Consider the following 18,794-nt stretch of genomic DNA (forward strand, 5'->3'; position numbering starts at 1 on the left):
GTCCGGTGGCCTATAAGCTCCCCGGTGCGAGCCGTGGTTGAGCTCACTATTCCCTCCACGCCGGAGACATTTTCCATGGCGAGGGAGTTGATTGCAATGACGGAGTCTGCGCTGCCTCAACCCCCGGCACCGCTGGTGTGGGTTATACAGTCGATTGGCAAGCCTGCCTTGATCAGACCACCCTCCGTCGGCACCGCAGAGTGGCACCATTCATGATCGTGGTCCCACAGACGTTCTCGGTCCCGTCGCCGATCCAGGTCCCGACGCCGCTTGCAGTCCCGGCACCGTTCTCCATTTCGGTACCAGTTGTACTCGTGGCACCGGTCAGCGTCTCGTTCGCCGGCCCGGTACACTTGGCACCGATCCAGCTCCCGGCACCGCTCCAGGCACTGTGACTCTCATAGCCACTCCTGATGTCGAGCCTCGAAATCTCGGTCGTCCTCCCGGCACCGCTCCGGTCGCAGGTCCCGTTCTCGCTCCCGGTACCAGTATGCCTCCCGGTACCGATCCCTGGTGCCGCGTCGAGCGACGTCAGCTAGAGAGGGAGACTCTGCCCAGGGCTTTTCAGCTCCTCCATGGCCATCCAGACATGCATCAGTGTCGTCCCACGCGGGCAGTTCATATGCGCAGGACCGTGATTCGGATGTGCCCACCAGAGTCTTCCAGGAGCCCCAGGCCCAGGACCCTGGCCCCCATCAGTGGTCATTCTGGACACTTTGGGCGTACCACCAGGCCCAAGGCGTACCTGTGATCCCATCTTGCTCTGTTCCATCAGAGCACTGGGTGCCAGAGGCAACAGTTAGCCATCCCCCTCCGACTGGTACGGAGGAAGCCCCGGTTCAGCCTCCGGACTCCCAGATCCCACTGGAACAGGAGGTCGTCCAGGAGCGTGAGCCCGCGCAGGACCCGCTTGTCCCCAGCCTTTCTTCTTCCTCCTCCCCAGATGAGGCGGTGGCAGGAACATCCTCCTCGGGCCCTCCTCCAATTGACTTGAGGGCCCATCAGGACCTCCTGAGACAGGTGGCATTCAATATGAACCTCCAAGTGGAGGAAGTCTCGGAGATAGAGGATCCGGTCATAGACATTCTGTCGGCTAACGCCCCCACTAGAGCGGCCCTACCGTTCATTCGGACGATCCAAGCCAATGCAGATACCATCTGGCAGTCTCCAGCCTCTATCCCGCCCGCGGCCAGGGGAGTCGAACGCAAGTACATGGTACTCTCCAGGGGGTACGAATACCTATATGTACATCCTCCCCCTTGCTCCCTTGTCGTCCAGTCCGTCAATGAGAGGGAACGCCATGGCCAGCAGGCACCAGCCCCTAAATCGAAGGAGGCTAGGTGAATGGACTTACTGGGCCGTAAGGTGTACTCGGCAGGGGCCCTGCAACTCCGCGTAGCAAACCAGCAAGCCCTGCTTAGCCGGTACAATTACAACACCTGGGCAGCGGTGGGCAAATTTACGGAGTTGCTTCCCCAGGACTCCTGTCAGGAGTTTGCTGCCCTCCTGGAAGAAGGGAAGAAAGTGGCGAGAACTTCCCTCCAGGCCTCGTTGGATGCAGCTGACTCCGCTGCTAGGACTCTGGCTTTGGGTGTTGCCATTAGGCGCATTTCATGGCTCCAGGTGTCGGGCCTTCCCCTGGAGCTGCAGCATACTATACAGAACTTGCCCTTTAATGGCAAAGGCCTGTTCTCTGAAAAAACTGACCCTAGGCTGCAAAGCCTAAAGGACAGCAGGGTCACTATGCGCTCTCTCGGCATGCACACGACGGTGACTCAGCGCCGGCCTTTCCGTCCCCAGTCTCACTGCCCTTACCCTGCGACTAGGCAAAGACAGGATTTTGGCAGAAGGCGTGGCCGAGGTGTTCGTAGGCATCAGTCAGGGCTCCAAGGGGGTCAAAATCAGGGTCCCTCTAAACCACCAGCGGGGCCAAAGCCAAACTTTTGAAGGCACGCCCGAGGACGGCATACCAGTTATTACCCAGGATCCGTTCCCTCCCTTTTACTACCGCCTCCAGTTTATTTCGCCCCCCACCTTCCACCCTCCATCCCCGTCCCTCTTCAGGGACCCCTCTCATGAGCAATTCCTCTTGCAAGAGGTGCGGATGCTCCTCACCATCGGAGCTATAGAGGAGGTACCAAAGGATGAAAGGGGCAAGGGGTTCTACTCCCGCTATTTCCTAATCCCCAAGGCGAAGGGAGGTCTCAGACCTATCCTAGACCTGCGGGAACTCAACAAGTTCATGATAAAGCTGAAGTTCCACATGGTATCCCTGGGGACCATCATCCCATCCTTGGATCCCGGAGACTGGTATGCCGCCCTCGATATGAAGGACGCATATTTTCACATCGCCATTTATCCTCCACACAGATGGTACCTCCGGTTGGTGGCCAACCATCAACATTTCCAGTTTACGGTCCTTCCGTTTGGCCTCTCTGCAGCCCCAAGAGTATTCACAAAGTGCATGGCTGTAGTCGCCGCCTCCCTCCGCCGCCGTTGGATACACGTTTTTCTGTATCTAGACGATTGGCTCATTCGAGGGACCTCCGAGGCCCAAGTTATCCGTCATGTGGGCATCGTCAAGGACCTATTCCTGCGTCTAGGCCTGATGATCAATATAGAGAAATCCACTCTGATTCCCACACAGAGAATAGAATTCATTGGGGCCATCCTGGACTCCAATGTCGCCAGAGCCTGCTTACCTCAGCCTTGGTTTCAGGCGATGGTAACAATTATACAAGGTCTACGGAACTTCCCGACAACTTCAGCTCGCACTTGCCTAGGTCTCCTGGGTCACATGGCTGCCTGCATGTTTGTAACCAAACATGCCAGGCTTCGCCTCCGTCCACTCCAATCGTGGCTCACCTTGGTGTACCACCCGAGCAGAGACAGCATAGACATGATCGTCACGATCCCCCCGAGCATCCTAGGCTCCCTCGACTGGTGGTGGACGCCCTCCCTGGTGTGTGCAGGGATGCCGTTCCATTCACCTCACCCCTTGGTGACCCTGACGACGGACGCCTCATCTCTCAGCTGGGGTGCTCACGTTGGTCAGTTTCACACTCGGGGCCTTTGGTCAGCTCAAGAGCTGGCCTTGCACATCAATGTCCGAGAGCTGACAGCAGTCCGCCTTGCGTGCCAGGCGTTTCAGCAGCACCTACAAGGCCGTTGTGTCTCAGTGTTCACAGACAACACAACGGCCATGTATTACATAAACAAGCAGGGAGGAGCACGGTCCTCCCCTCTTTGCTAGGAAGCTATCCAGCTCTGGGACTTCTGCATAGCCCAATCGATAGACCTGGTGCGTCCTTTCTCCCAGGGGTCCGGAACACTCTGGCGGATCGCCTCAGCAGATCCTTCCTGTCTCACGAGTGGTCGATTCGTCCGGACGTTATCCATTCCGTTTTCCGGAGGTGGGGTTTTCCCCGCATAGACCTCTTCGCTTCTCGCGAGGACAGGAATTGCCAGACATTCTGCTCATTCCAAAGCCTCTCCCCGGGCTTGATCTTGGATGCTTTTCTGATGCCGTGGACGAGCCATCTGCTGTACGCTTTTCTTCTGTTCCCGCTGGTTCACAGGGTCCTGCTAAAACTCCGCAGGGACAGAGCGCACCTGATCATGATCGCTCCAGCGTGGCCCAGGCAGCACTGGTACACCATGTTGCTAGACCTGTCGATAGCCAACCCGATTCCCCTGCCTCTTTGCCCAGACCTCATAACGCAGGATCACGGCAGACTTCACCACCCAGACCTGCAATTCCTGCACCTCACAGCATGGCTGCTGCGTGGCTAAACCGATCCGAGTTACGTTGCTCTGCCTCGGTACAACAGGTACTCCTGGGTAGTAGGAAACCTTCCACTCGGTTAACATATCTGGCCAAGTGGAAGCGTTTCTCCTGCTGGTGCGAAACGCACAATGTTATTCCCACCGAGGTCCAGATCCATTCCATCTTGGACTACCACTGGTCTCTCAAACAGCAGGGCCTGGCAGTGTCATCATTGAGGGTACACTTGGCAGCCATCTCTACCTTCCACCCAGGGGAGAGTGGCCGCTCCGTATTCTCGCACCCTATGGTTTCTAGGTTCCTCAAGGGCTTGGAGCGCTTATACCCCCAAGTTTGCCGCCCCACCCAAACCTGGGACCTCAACCTGGTTCTAACCAGACTTATGACTGCCCCATTCGAGCCACTGGCAACCTGCTCGCTGCTATACCTGTCGTGGAAGACAGTTTTCCTCGTAGCCATTACATCGGCCAGACGAGTCTCCGAGCTTCGGGCTCTCACAGTGGACCCACCGTATACTGTGTTTCACAAGGACAAGGTGCAGTTGCTACCACATCCGGCCTTCCTCCCTAAGGTGGTGTCGGCCTTTCATATCAACCAGGATATCTTCCTTCTGGTCTTCTTTCCGAAGCCACACTCATCGCGAAGGGAGCAACAATTGCACTCCCTAGTCGTCCGTAGGGCGCTCGCATTTTATATCGAGCGGACAAAGCCCTTTCGTAAAACGCCCCAACTCGTCGTCGCAGTGGCAGACCGAACGAACGGCCTACTTGTCTCCTCCCAGAGGATTTCATCTTGGGTGACGTTGTGCATCCGCACCTGCTGTGACTTGGCCCATGTTCCATCGAGCCACCTCACCGCACATTCTACCAGGGCTCAGGCTTCTTCTGCTGCCTTCCTGGCTCACGTACCCTTCCAGGAGATATGTCGCGCAGCTACCTGGTCCTCAGTCCACACCTTTGCCTCACATTATGCACTGGTCCAACTGTCCAGAGACGGTGCAGCCTTTGGCTCAGCAGTTTTGCATTCTGCAACATCTCACTCCGACCCCACCGCCTAGGTAAGGCTTGGGAATCACCTAATTGGAATCGATATGAGCAAGCACTCAAAGAAGAAAAGACGGTTACTCACCTTTGTAACTGTTGTTCTTCGAGATGTGTTGCTCATATCCATTCCAAACCCGCCCTCCTTCCCCACTGTCGGAGTAGCCGGCAAGAAGGAACTGAGGGGCGGATGGGTCGGCAGGGGTATATATCCGGTGCCATAGCGGCGCCACTCCAGGGGGCGCCCAGCCGACCCACCGAGTGTTGCTAGGGTAAAAATCTTCCGATGAACGTGCACGCGGCGCGCACACACCTAATTGGAATGGATATGAGCAACACATCTCGAAGAACAACAGTTACAAAGGTGAGTAACTGTCTTTTAAGATCATTCAAGCTATGTCTTTATTTTAATTTCCAGTTTTCTCTCTCTTTGGGGTACAAAATGACAATCACTTGATGGCTTTATTCCCCTAAAGATTTTGAGACCCAGCCTGCAGTGGACTTTTTGCATAGTGATCAGCACACTCAGAATGCTGACTTCATCAGAATAACTGTTTCACCTCTAAGTTGATCTATGAAGAAAACCTTGCAAAGACCCCAGCCAGTATTCTTTGTGCACTCAAAACTCCCACTGAAGTTGATGGGAATTGTTTGGTGTGCACAGAATGCCACATGGAACCCTACAATTGTAATCAACTTGGTTTACAATACAGATTTTTTAAAAATAGATACTTAATAGCTTTAATCTCCCCTTTTTGTAATACCCTTTTAGATTGCTTTTGATTCTCTGCTGACTTTGGTGTTTGTTAGGTCATTGTTACCTTTGCCGTTAAGGCTTTATTTAAAGGCATTTTTTGTTACTAATAATGGCACAAAGGAAAGTTGTGGCAGCCAGAAATTAAAACCACATTGCTTTAGTCCCAGTCTAATGCTTTAACCACAAGCCCCATTTTCCTCTGAATTCAGTGATGTTACTCCTGACATATACTGGTGCGAGGAAGGAAAGTCAGGTCCATTATTATTTGTGGAACGCATGCCTCATTTTTTTTAAACTGACCTCTTAGAGGTTGATTTACCTGTCTGTAAAATGGAGATGATAATTCTTTCTTTTTCCCACCTTTTGTTTGTCATGTCTATTAAAACTGTAAGCTCTTTGATGGGAGGGACTGTCTCTTAGTATGAGTTTGTACAGTTCTAGCTTAATTGGGTTCTCATCTCAGTTGGGGCCTGCACACGCTACTGTAATACACATAAATAATGGTGACACTTCGCTCTTCTACAGGCCTTCTAAGATCTGAAATTATTTTAACTGATGTTTGTAAGCTAGACTAGAATTCAGTTTGTTGGTGTCCCTTTTAAGTAGGAAGAACATTGGGCCTAAACTACTTGATAGTGTGCCTTTATAAGTAAATTAAAAGTACCATTATATATGTTTGTAATACTTAAGGCCAGATTCTATGGGTGGGGGCACATTGGTTCAGGAAGCCCTTTCCCTTCCTTTCATGCCTGCACAGGGCTAACCAGAACCTGGTGCTTATGCTTGCCTAGATTCTGTTGGGCATGAGAAGGCAGGGCCATGGTCTAACCAATCCAGCAGATGATTGGTGCTGACACCAGGAAGTATATGCTAGATGCGGCTCCTCAAAGGTTCCACCATATGATTCCCTTAGTAACCCTGGATGCTTCCAGGAACTGCCAGTCATGCAATACCCCTCCCGCTGTTGTAATGCGCTCTCTTTAATAGGCAGCAGGTTTAAAACAAACAAAGGAAGTATTTCTTCACACAACGCATAGTCAACCTGTGGAACTCTTTGCCGAAGGATGTTGTGAAGGCCAAGACTATAGCAGGATTAAAAAAAGAACTAGATAAACTCATGGAGGATATGTCCATTAACGGCTATTAGCCAAGATGGGCAGGGAAGCTGTCCCTAGCCTCTGTTTGCTAGAAGCTGGGAATGGGCAACAGGGGATGGATCATTTGATGATTACCTGTTCTGTTCATTCTCTCTGAAGCATCTGGCATTGGCCAGTCGGAAGACAGGATACTAGGCTAGATGGACCTTTGGTCTGACCCAATATGGCCATTCTTATGTTCTTACATTCTCTCTTCTCCTCACATGGCTTTGGCTTCTAAAATTGTGGTAGAACCTTGCATGTTTACAGTACTACACACATTGTAGCAGTAGCTATTTCTCAGCTATTTAAATACTTCATTGTAGGACTGAAAACACTACTCCAAAGTGAATCAAGAAGAAAACACAGTTAACTGTATTGTGCTAAGCTCCTCTAAATATGCTTGCATCTGCAATACGAAGTAGTGCACCATGGTGAATCATCTGTCTCGCCCAATTTATAACTATGAAGGAGGCGTTATTGCAATAAATTCCTCTACTCCTGATGTAGCCATTTGGCTTGATCAATTTCAGGTGAAATTGTAGTTGCTGCTCTACACCAGTCATACGAAAGAAGAAGAAGATCTATCTTGCAAGCTTTTTCCCTTTCTGTGCAAAGGATGCATAGATTATGCGTTGCCTGTTTTGCTAATATGTCACAAGGCGACATACTGTACAAGTTAAGGTTCATAAGCCAACCAACAGTTTCACCCAGTGAATGTGTGATAGATTTTGAAATGCTGATTACAGATCAGGGCTACACAAGACAATGAGTGCCCTGGAAGTATCAGAATTATCCTGGCATCTATCTCCCTTGCTGTTCTGGTGCCTTGTAATAAGTGAATCACTGAGTTGTCTGGCTGGTCTTAATTAGTTTTTCCTTGAATAGATAATGCACAGAGTTGGTGATGATGGGCTTGATACAAGGACCATTGAAGTCAGTAGTAGTCTTTCCATTAACTTCACTAGGTTTTAGATCATTGCTTATATGGGCAGCAACTCTACTGTAACTTTAGATAAAACATATCACAATAAATAATTCTAGTCTGAGTATAGCAGCTGCATAACTTCCAATCATTGCATTGTGTATAGTGGCTTCTTCAGTATGCCAGTGTAGATTTACGGGTATCAATGGTACTGTTATGTCTAATGTGTGGAAATACTATGTGATTAGCACTTGCAGTTTCCTGACCTAAAATGAGATCCATTGGTACAAACCTGCTGGGGAAAAAACCTACAGGTTTACTGGCATTTGTGAGTGCTGCATTCCCCAGACACACACTTCATCCTGTGCCTTGATCAGTTACACACAGGAAAGTGGCAATAGTCTGTTTACATTGCTTTATGGAACCTCAGAAAGGTAAAGAAATGCCTTAAGCATATTTCCCACTATCTAAACTTACTTCCAAACCCAAATTTATGTTATTATATTACCTGTTTTTTTTCTTTCTATCTTTGAGATCACTTAGGGCAAGTTACGATACTAAATAGGTATGCAACTCTCAGCTAGACCAGCAGTCTTTGTGAGCACCTCTGTTCCATTTTGTGGAGTGATTATTCATCAGGAAAAAAGACTAAGGCTTCCTCACAACGCTTAAAATAAAACTATTTTGGTTAGCAGGACTGTTTCCCTTCACAGGCCCTTTGCCTGAACCCTGGTTCAGACCAGCAGCCAATCACATCACAGCCTTGTCTCTTCTTGCAGTTTCATGCCAGGTTCTGAATGGGAGGGAGTCTGGAGATGGGGAGCTCAGAAAATGATTCTTACTTGGCAGAAAGCATAAGTGAGTCATAGGAGCTATTGAAGAGTAAAAACTGTCTGGTCAGTACAGTCTACCAGAGGCTAGACAGGAACTGACATTTAAGAGCAGAGAAAAGTGTGATGCAGAAGGAAGAACAAGGATTATTAATTTGAGAGAGATCTTACAGTTCACTGTTTCTAACCTCTGTGAATTAGTCTAGGGTGAGTGATTTGAGAGAGCTTTAAAATCAAATTTTTATGGTAAGTATTTGACAGGATGGGTTTACAGCATCCTCAATCAACAGAAATAGTGGCCAAGGTAGCCAGAAACTGATGTTAGGCTTACAAATGTGGGAGTTCAGCAGCAGAAGTGTGAAGCAAGATCATACTCGTGAGAGACACTGTGGCTCATGCTAGAAGGCTTCATTGTCATGGTACAGAAGTCAAGACTTCTTTGTACTGCAGTGAATACTACTATTCCAAAGATTAGATATTTCTTGAAGCAAAGAGCCACATAGTTTATTGGAGCAGTTTGATCCTGCACACTGCATATCTCTTGTTTGCTTGTTATTACACCAATGAGAATGTGTGCCAGCCAAGATTTGGCTGAAACATCTGGTATGTCTATTCACTAAATCACAGTGCTAAATTCATCATGCTCACCTTGTAGCATCCTGGCCCTTGGGGAAGGTATTCACCCTTGCGGGAAGGTAGGCTTTTTTGCTGGGGAAGGACAGCTTTGCATTCTGCTGGGCCTCTACTAGAGCATCATATCTGTGGGAAAGGCTAGTCTGTAATCATTTCATGAGGGGTGTTCTAGGATGGGACCGAGAGGACTACCTGGTTATATGCATACTGTGTGCTTTCCTGCTGGGCAAAATACTGGTGCACCTTAATGCTGAAGTAAAGTGCACCCATTTGTTTAACTGAAAGGCATATTTGATGCATCATTTGGTATAATAAAGTAACTGGAATAGAACATTGTCATAGTATCAGTGTCTCCTGCTTTGATTAATAATAGCTTTTGCCTTCACTAAGGTATTTATTAGCAGCACTAAACCTTTGGCAATATTCTAGTCTATTGACCTTTTTTGATGAATATTGTTGAATATTTTTTGTTTCGCTCATAGCTTCCTTTAGAAGGAATTCTAGAAAAAGTGGGGGCTGGGATTCTGCCTTCCGTTATAGTGGTGTGTAGCTTGCAGTTAACACCCTTGTCATCAGTGGAATATGTTGATGCAAAACCAGTGTGAGAACAAAGTCTGACCCAGTATCAGGATTATTGAAAATGCTCTTTTAATCAGATTTAATCAGGCATTGCGGTGGAACCCCCAAGGCAAGCGGAAAAGAGGCCGTCCAAGAAACACCTGGCGACGCGACCTTCAGGCTGATTGCACAAAAATGGGCTATACCTGGAACCAGTTAGAGCAAATGGCCCATGATAGAGGACTCTGGAGATCTGTGGTTGGCGGCCCATACCCCGACTGGGGTGACGGGCATGAATGAATGAATGAATTGGAACTAAAACTATTCCCACTACTTTAAAATGACTGTAGTATCTTTGCATTTTTTTAAATAGATATTTCTTTCATACTGATAAACAGAGGATCAGAACTGTTTCAGTAAAACACCTGACAGGTGTATTGAGGCAGAGATGTAATGAGAAGTGTGAAGGAACAAGGGCATTGAGCATAAGTTACGTTCCATCTTTTTTTTGTTGGGATTTTAAAAAATTATATACAGTGTTTCATTTAATTCTGTTCTCTAGTCCTCCGAAGTATTGGGTTTATAAGCATCTTGATAGAAGTCTGCTTTAAGGATGGACTTGAAGGAAGTGAGAATGGAAGCAGATATTAGGCTGATTAGAGCCATATAAGTACTTGGATGGGCATGGTGCATCAGTCATGGAAGGGTTCCAGGAGTAAGGCATGACACAGATGAAGGCATGGAGATGAGTGGAAGGACAAGAAGTGACCAGTTAGTTGCATGATTGATATCTTCATCTTTGTTTAATGATGACTGTTTTGTTGTTCTGTACTGCATTAAGATCCCATTAGCTCATCCATTCTATCTCCCTGCCAATGCACAATCGTCCCTACTCTGTATTGTGGGACTAGAGTGAACAGTATATCTGCAGGGGTGTCTCCATCAGTTACCACTAAAGGGGTGTCAGCCAAAAGACACAAGGTGTAGACAGTTAGAATTCAAGGCTTGAAATTCAAAGGAAAGGTGTAATAAAGTGTTTGGCTATAAATGGCAAGCCAAGCAGAGAGAGAAGGCTTCTTATTGTCTTCAGTGTAGGGGCTGGACATTTATATGGATCTCAAGAATATCCAGAGTGATCATAATTTAATAAGAAAAAAAATTAAACCTCATGTTTACAGTTTAAGCCAATCTTACTATTGGGGTATGTCTATGCTGAATTGTAAACCCAGGCTGTGACTCAGATTTAAGCCCAACCCTGCGCTACTGTCCATGTACAAAGCTTTCGGAGTCAGGTCAATAAGCCCTCAAGACCTGGGCCTGTGGACACACCCAGGAGGGTGGGTCTGAGCCTAAGTCCTGCTGTGACTGGAGTCCAAGCCCTGTCACTTTGTGGTGTGGATGCAGCTCAAGCCACAGATGTGAATCAGGAAGTCTGCATTGTGCAGTATGGACACGTTAGCACAGTTGTGCGCCCCGGCTCCAGGAATTGTAAACTCAAGTTTACAATGCAGCGTGGATGCATGGAAACATGACTCCACAAGCATGTGTCCCACAAATCTGGGTTTACAATGCAGTGTAGGCATATACTTGGAGACCAGAATTAAACCTAATGTGGGGAGCAAATTATCCCACACATTCCAATTGTGCGGTTCTTGCACCATCCTCTGAAGCAGCAGATACTAGTAACTGCGAGAGAAAGGATGCTTGGCTAGATAGACCTTGGGTTTGATCTAATATAGCAGTTCTTGTGTTCCTAGTAGGTTAATCTTCTGTAGATTCCCCTTTGCCACCTATCATTTTAGTACTTGAAGGAATTCCCATTAGGATTGTTACTCTGTAAGCTTTTTTTTTAATCCACCCTTATATTCAGCATGTTGCAGCTGTAACAGTTTCTTGGAAAAAACTTCTAGAGAGAAATTTCTGAAGGTTGACACAAAATTCCATACACAAAACTAGTTCCATTTTCACCACATAACTTTTCCAAAGCAAACAGCTTTCTTTCCTGTGAACTGGGAGGTAATGAGGCTATGGAGTTTTGGAGCTGTGTGAATCCTAGTACAGCCACTGGAGTACTGCTTCCTCTCTTCTTTCCTTCCTCCCTGCTTCCTAGGGCTTTATTTTCTGTCAGAGGGTCATTCTTTTGAATGACTGTCAAATGCTCATGCAGGTGGCAGAAATAAAAAAGAAACAGGGCTGGGATCCGTCATGAGTGCTGGTGAGGTGCATGTTGATCAGAGATGGTTGTGTTGTCAAGGCAGAAGTTGTGATTGGGGGCCTATAGAGTATGACAATATTTGAAACTCAGTTTTCTGTAATAAAAATGACTTCTCAGATCACAATAATAATAGGAAACCATAAAATAGTGCACATGCTATGTTGCTAGGATGGTATTCAGAGTGAAAACAACCAACACTGGTGATCACCAACAGATTGAAGACTATTGTTAAAAAAAATGAATAAAAGTCATAAATCTGCCAGTGATCACTAGTGGTCTGTGGAGCCCTTGCTGGTGCACTGCAGGAGGAAAGATTGTGAAAGATCTTTTAATCCATCTTGTGGCTTGTGTCTGAACCCTCTCCAGTTTATCAACATTCTTCTTGAATTGTGGGCCCCAGATCTGGACAGAGTGTTGCAGCAGTATTCCAGCACCAGGGCCAAATGCAGAGGTAAAATAATCTCTCTACTCCTTGAGATTCCTCTGTTTATGCATCCAAGGATCGTATTGGCCATTTTGGCCACAGCGCCGCACCGAGAGCTCATGTTCAGCTGATTATCCACCACAATTCCCAAATCTTTTTCAGATCATTGCTTCCCAGGGTAGAGTCCCCATTGTGTAGGTATGGCCTACATTTTTGTATACATTTACATTTAGCTGTGTTAAAACACACATTGTTTGCTTGAGCCCAGCTTAGCAAGTGATCCAGATCACACAAGGACAAGTCACTGATACCTTCATTATTTACCACTCCCCAAATTTTTGTGTCATCTGCAAACTTTATCAGTGATGATTTTGTTTTCTTCCAGGTCATTAATAGAAAGATTAAATCGCATAAAGGCCAAGAACAGATCCCTCCAGGATCCCACTAGTTACACACCCATTCAATGATGATTCCCCATTTATAATTATATTTTGAGACCTATCAGTTAGCTAACTAGCTTTTAAACCATTTAATGTGCACCATGCTAATTTTAAATCTTTCTAGTTTTTTAATCAAAATGTCATGCTGAACCAAGACAAATGTCATATTAGAAATGAAGGGGCAGAATTCCACAGTGTGAATGAAACTCTACAATCCGCATTTGACTATGTTTTGTGTAGAAAGTTCTTATAAATACATGTTTCATATCCACTGTTCTCTTCTTATGTGTCTGCCCTTCTTTATGGACTTGCTAGTTTATACTGAAACCTTCTGGGAGGTTCTCACTCTGGAACATAGGATTGGCTACAAACTATTGCCTGTAGTTTCCCAGGGAAAAAGATCCCTTCTCCCATCAGAAAACAAACAAAACACTCCTGATGTCCTAGATCTAGCAGTGTATTTTGTCCAATCAGCTGAACTTTTGGTCCCATTCACACTATGAATGTGTACATTGGTATAAAAAAATAGAAATAACACATTGGTCATGATGTTTAACATTGTGTACTCTGGGATTAATCCAGGAGACTTGGCAGATGAGATTTTTGTGGTCAACTTGAGTTTCTTGACAGTGGAAGGAACACATTAGGTGCCAGGGGTACAAAGGAGGAAACGACCTCCTCAGATACCACACTCCTAATGCCTCATCCCAGGAGCGAGATTAACATGGATAGTCAGACTGACTTCCTTCCCTCATCATCCTTGAGAAAGAGAGTGAGCTACTGGTAGAAAGCTGATCCTTGGATGGGGTAGTGGAAGTTTACATCTCTCTCCTTCTTTATCTAAACGTGTTCTTGCGAGAATATATCAATTGTATGGCCTGGAGAGAATTATTTTAAACATAAATCTTCATGAAGCGAATAAGATTTTAAATAGGTCTCCTGTAACTCATTGCAAGACTGAGAGAAAACATCCAGCTAACAATGAAGGTTCATCTAGTGGAGAGCAGTATATTTGACAGCTGACCTTGCTCCCCTTTCCATCTTCCTATGAGACTCATTGCATCACCTCTGCAAACAGGAGCCTTCTGATTCAAACAGCCAGTGGTCTTTCTTTATAACATTGTCACTAGCTGCCAGATTCCCTCTCTTCACACCTTTGAGTATAGACAGTTGAGTCCAGGAGTTCATTTGTTTTTTCTTTCACTGTTCTTATTAGCGTTTTGTTAATCATTCTGACTCTGGCTTTCCTCCCTTTTCCCCTCCCAGCACTGGGGATTTCAAGGTTCAGCTTGCATAACAGGTAATAGCAGGCATTTCCTTCTCCTGTGTCGGGATATCCTGGCGCCCTTCAGTCTCTCTCTGACTGTATTTAAAACAGACTCCAGCACAGGAAAGAAAAAAAAAAAAGCCCAGTCTAAAATTAGCAGCCTTGATAGAAGAAAGGCACATGGCTGTCCAGTGGACTGTTTGTCAATGAAACAACAAATCTAAACAGAGCCAGAATGCATTTCCTGTCTGTGGCAAACAGGCATGCTGAGCTTTGGAGAGGAGGGGAGAGAGGGAGAGAAAGGCAGACCTCACACCAAAGGGAAGAAAGAACTGGACAAAAGGCATCCAAAGGTAAAAGCAGTGTGTTGTGCTGCTGATCTCACAAGAAGAGGCTGTGTGCAGATCTTGCTCTGCGAAGGCTGCAGTTTTGGATCCTGGCAGTGTTGCACCAGTGCATGGGGTCCCACTGGACTCAGAAACTGAGTGTATTACAGCTTAAACTAATGTGTCTCTTTGTGTATCATACGGTCCCTTCTCTTTATTGGGCCTTTGAATCCCAGTAGGCTTGAAGGGGTGTCTCAGCTATCCTTCACCAGTGGCACTGCAAAGGCAGCTGAATTATTATTGCTGTTAGATTTAAACTGAAGTAAAGAATTGGGCTCTGACCTTAACATTCATTAATATTACATCACCATGTTTTTTTCCACTTAATTATACATTTTGGACCCAATCCTGCAAGCCCTCTGTGTATGGAACTCCTATTCAATGACTGTTCTTTGCATGGATGTCTTGACTGGCTTGTGTAGTAAAGGAAGGGATTAATGTAAAATGTTTATGATTTGATGCCAGTGGTTTCACTGTGGAGTAGAGATGAAACCATTTCCTCCTTTCCCCACTGGGTTCTGTATACAGTTATTATCCATGAGAATTACTGTGGGAATTTCATTTATAACTGTCAGTGTTTCCATAGTGTTTCATTCTGCAGTTTGTAGTTTTATTTACTAGTTATTCCCTCTCATTGCAATCTGGCAGATCTCCCTGGACTAAAATTCAGTCAAGTAAAGGCATATAATCATACTGCAGTATGACTGCAAAAATTCATTCTGTCCTATCTTTACTCTTCTCTGTAGTCCCTCTGGTATTTTTAGTCCTATTAAATCTTGAAGTTTGGCTTCCACTGTGTTTCCTTGTGTTTTGCCGCCTTTACTAATGAGAGCTACACAGTGACTTGTTTTCTTGGTTGACTGAGGACTTATTCAGATCTATTCCAGAAATAATCTCCTGTTCGTGTTCTGCAGAAGCTTGTAAATCAATGGGCTAATATTAAGAGAGAGCTATTGAGGGATAGAAAACATCTGAAGAAATCTACTTTGGAATTCAAACCCTATTGCTGTTCTGCTTATTCTAAAGAATTTGTAAAGCAGAATACTCTGCCTGTCCTGATCTAGATAGAATTTACCAGGTCGGTCTCCATGTGCAAAAAGAGGTACTTACTGGCAAGTTGGAACACAGCAGCTATGGCTTCCTCCCACCACTGGACATCCTGTGAAATAACAGGCAGTTCCACTAGGCCCAAGACGAAAATGAGCTGACCAGCAGTCAAGGCGACGGTAGCGATTAGGTTACAGGCCCGCATCATGTCAAACTGCACTGTGGGGGACACACAAAGACTGAGTAAGAGCATCATCTTAAAATAAAATCTTGGGGGTTGAAAAGCAATACCCCACCGAGAAGCCATGGCAGAGTTGCCAGACCCTGAAAACATGCTTCAGGAGCTGCATATCTGCTAATTTTATCCCAATTTATAACAAACTCTTAGCCTAATCATGAATGTAGATCAGAGTATCTAAGAACAGGTTGCCTTTCAGTTACACAGAAATCTGTCATCATCTGTTCAGTGCAGACAGCCCTTGTATAAAGCAGATAGCCTTGTTTTCAGGGATAGCCTTCCAAAAAAGAATAAACATTTGTCCTTCTGGTTGCTTTATCCATAATAGTAAGCACAAACTCTTTGGGGCAGGGATCATCTTTTTATTCTGTTTGTACAGCACCTAGCACAACATCTGTAATACAAATAATAACTCCCAAGGCAAACCTACTGCTTTGAACTCATTGTCTTTCTCCCAGTATAATAATGTTGCATTTGAGACCAGCTGATGAGCTAAAGCCTGCATCTTCCTTGTTTAAGTGGGAGCTACAGGTAGGGTATTATGGGAGAGATTCTCAACTACTAAAATTTGCTCTCTGTCCTGGTCTTTCAGAGTCCAGATTTGTTAATTTACCAGGCACATTGCAAAACTCCTCTTTTTCTGGATGTTTGAGCAGGGAGTCAGTTGAGGGTAAAAAGGGCAGTTATTTGTGGGGTTGTTGCAGTTTTCTTGTAATACCCTGTACACATGTTGTATCCAGTCATTGATATATGTATACAGTTATACTGTGCAGTATTGTAATATTTACATATTACAACACACAGCACAAATATAGAATTAATCATGGAAATAAATATTTGGAGGCCAGGATAGGTACTTAATAGAAATTAACACATTTCCTAGCTGGTTACTGAATAGACTGTATTCATTGCGAAGTTTACTACTTTTAGTCAGGTTGATGGTGTTTTTCTTCTTCTTTTCCTGTTAACATGATGGATGTCCTGTTTTCATCTTTTTCCTTCCTTTCTAGCTAACGGTGGGCTTTATAAATGTCATTGTGCCAACACAACATCCCTTGCCTAATATGCCACTGCTACTCTGAAGTAGGAAGGGCTTGCCATGTAAATGGCCACACTTTGGAAAGGAAAATGTTTACACTGGCAATAAATGCAAATCTTCACCAGAATTGTTAAAGGTGACATAGTTGACTATGGATAGACAGTGTGGGTGCATGAGATACTAGGATCTGAGATTTCCTACATGATGAAAAAGTCACAGAAGGGTTAATTCTCAGCTATTGTTACACCCTGTTACATTTTTCCAGGCTTTTCTGGTAACAAACTTCCATGATTTTGCAGTGGCTTGTTCCCAGGTCTCACCATTTATTTATTGGGTTCTGACAAGTATCTGTGATGTTTGGTGCCAACACTCTATATTACTATGGAATGAAACTAGGAAATTTGTTGAGAGCTAACAATACTTAGTGGAGTCCATTCAAACATGAACCTCTGTGAAAGGCATAAGTTGTGTTTAAAAAAACAGGTGCATACCAAAATCTATTAAGAAATATAGTGAAACCCTTAAATGAATGCCCAAAAAGGGAATAAACCTGTCAAAAGACAAAGGTAACCTGCACAGTGAAAAAGTGAGTTTGTGCCTCTCTTTGTTTATTAATACAAAATAGAGAAGACACAAAAGAGTTTAACCCACAAATGGGGTAGTTTTTTGGGTTGTGTGAGGTTTTTTTCCTACTAGTTTGTTTTTATTAGAAAGGTAGATCTTGTCCACAGGTGCCAGCTTCCTTCTTGCCCTGGGGGTGCCCAACCCCCACTCTGCCCCAGGTCCCACCCACACTCCACCCCTTCCCCCAAACCCCTATCCCACTCTGCCTCTTCCCACTCCCCCTCCACCCTCACCCTGCCTCTTCCCCACTGTGACATTGCACTCCATATGTTTTATGGAAATATGCTTGTAAGTGTGAATATGATGTAACTGGAATATGCTTTATGCAAAAGGTCTGTAAAGATGCAGGACTCACCCCTGTGGCACCTCCTGCTGGCCATCCTGGGAATTAGCTCTTTTCCAGCTTCCAAAGTGCCCTCTGCAGGCCGGTGTCCCACTGCCGCTTGGCTCCTCTGTCCCTCCCAGGACTCTTGTGTTTAGGGTGCTGCCCCCTGGCAATACCCCCGCAGTCTCAGGGTCTCCCCATCCCCTATCCCTACCTCACCTCAGTCGTAGGCTACTTCCAGTCATTGTCTAGCCCCCACACCTTGGGGCAGACTACAGTATCAGCCTACTCATCACTGGGAAGGTTGGGTTTGGACCTGCTGCCTTTGTCTACCCTTGGGCTGCCCTCTGCAACCCCCAGTACCCCTTGGCCTTCTGCTAGGCCACAACCTGGGGCTTTCCAGGCTGGGGCTTCCCAGCTACTCTGCCTTTCCCCAGCCCTGCTCCACTCAGGTACTCTGCTCAAGTCCCTACAGCCAGGTCCCTCCCTCTCAGAAGCTAGAGGGAGTCTGTCTGTGCTCCTGGCTCAAAGCCTTTTTATAGGGGCTAGCTGTGGTCTGTTTGGGGTGTGGCTCCCAACTGTGCTTACTTCCCCAATCAGCCTAGCTTTTCCCCTGCCCCAGCCCTCTGCCAGGGCTGTTTTAAGCCCTTCTGGGCAGGAGTGGGGGACCACCCCGCTACGAGGTCTCTTGTAAGGTATCATTAAAAAGCTTATAATCTACTGAGTGCATTCATCCTATTTGTACGCATGTATCATTCTTGTATCTGAAGCTAGAAATATGAAATATAACTCTGAGGTCCTATTGTAATTATGCAAAGTGTGGGCCATTAATGGTGGTTTGGAAGCTTGATGGCTTCCATTGACTAGCACAATTGGTTGTAAATGGTCTGTTTACTTGTAAACCTTCCTGGGTGTGTGCGGGTCAGCCCAGGAAGAATGAAGGTTGGGGTCTCACAGGACATGGGACAATGTCACCTGGTAATGAAATCCATCTTAAATCTGGTACTTTTCCATTTAGAAGGAGGGGTGGGGACCCAGAAAGACAAAAGATTCCCGCCTTGTACCAAAGCTATAAAAGCGGGTGGAACAGAACAAAGGGGGCTGCAGTCATGAGAAATCCCCTCGT

At 45.9% G+C, this 18,794-nt stretch overlaps 2 protein-coding genes across 5 annotated transcripts in view; one reads left to right on the forward strand and one right to left on the reverse strand.

The window, feature by feature from the left end:
- The window catches only part of IFT140 (intraflagellar transport 140), a 243,719-nt gene that overhangs the window by 160,474 nt on the left and 64,451 nt on the right, over positions 1–18,794 (forward strand). The window lies entirely within an intron of this gene.
- TMEM204 (transmembrane protein 204) overlaps positions 1–18,794 on the reverse strand; it is a 47,618-nt gene that overhangs the window by 9,555 nt on the left and 19,269 nt on the right. The window contains exon 2 of the mRNA XM_044978904.1: positions 15,506–15,661. Coding sequence (XP_044834839.1) covers positions 15,506–15,661 — 156 coding nt within the window. The remainder of the gene's footprint in view (positions 1–15,505; positions 15,662–18,794) is intronic.

The sequence above is a fragment of the Mauremys mutica genome, chromosome 11 (genome assembly GCF_020497125.1).
Source record: "Mauremys mutica isolate MM-2020 ecotype Southern chromosome 11, ASM2049712v1, whole genome shotgun sequence".
NCBI lineage: Eukaryota > Metazoa > Chordata > Testudines > Geoemydidae > Mauremys > Mauremys mutica.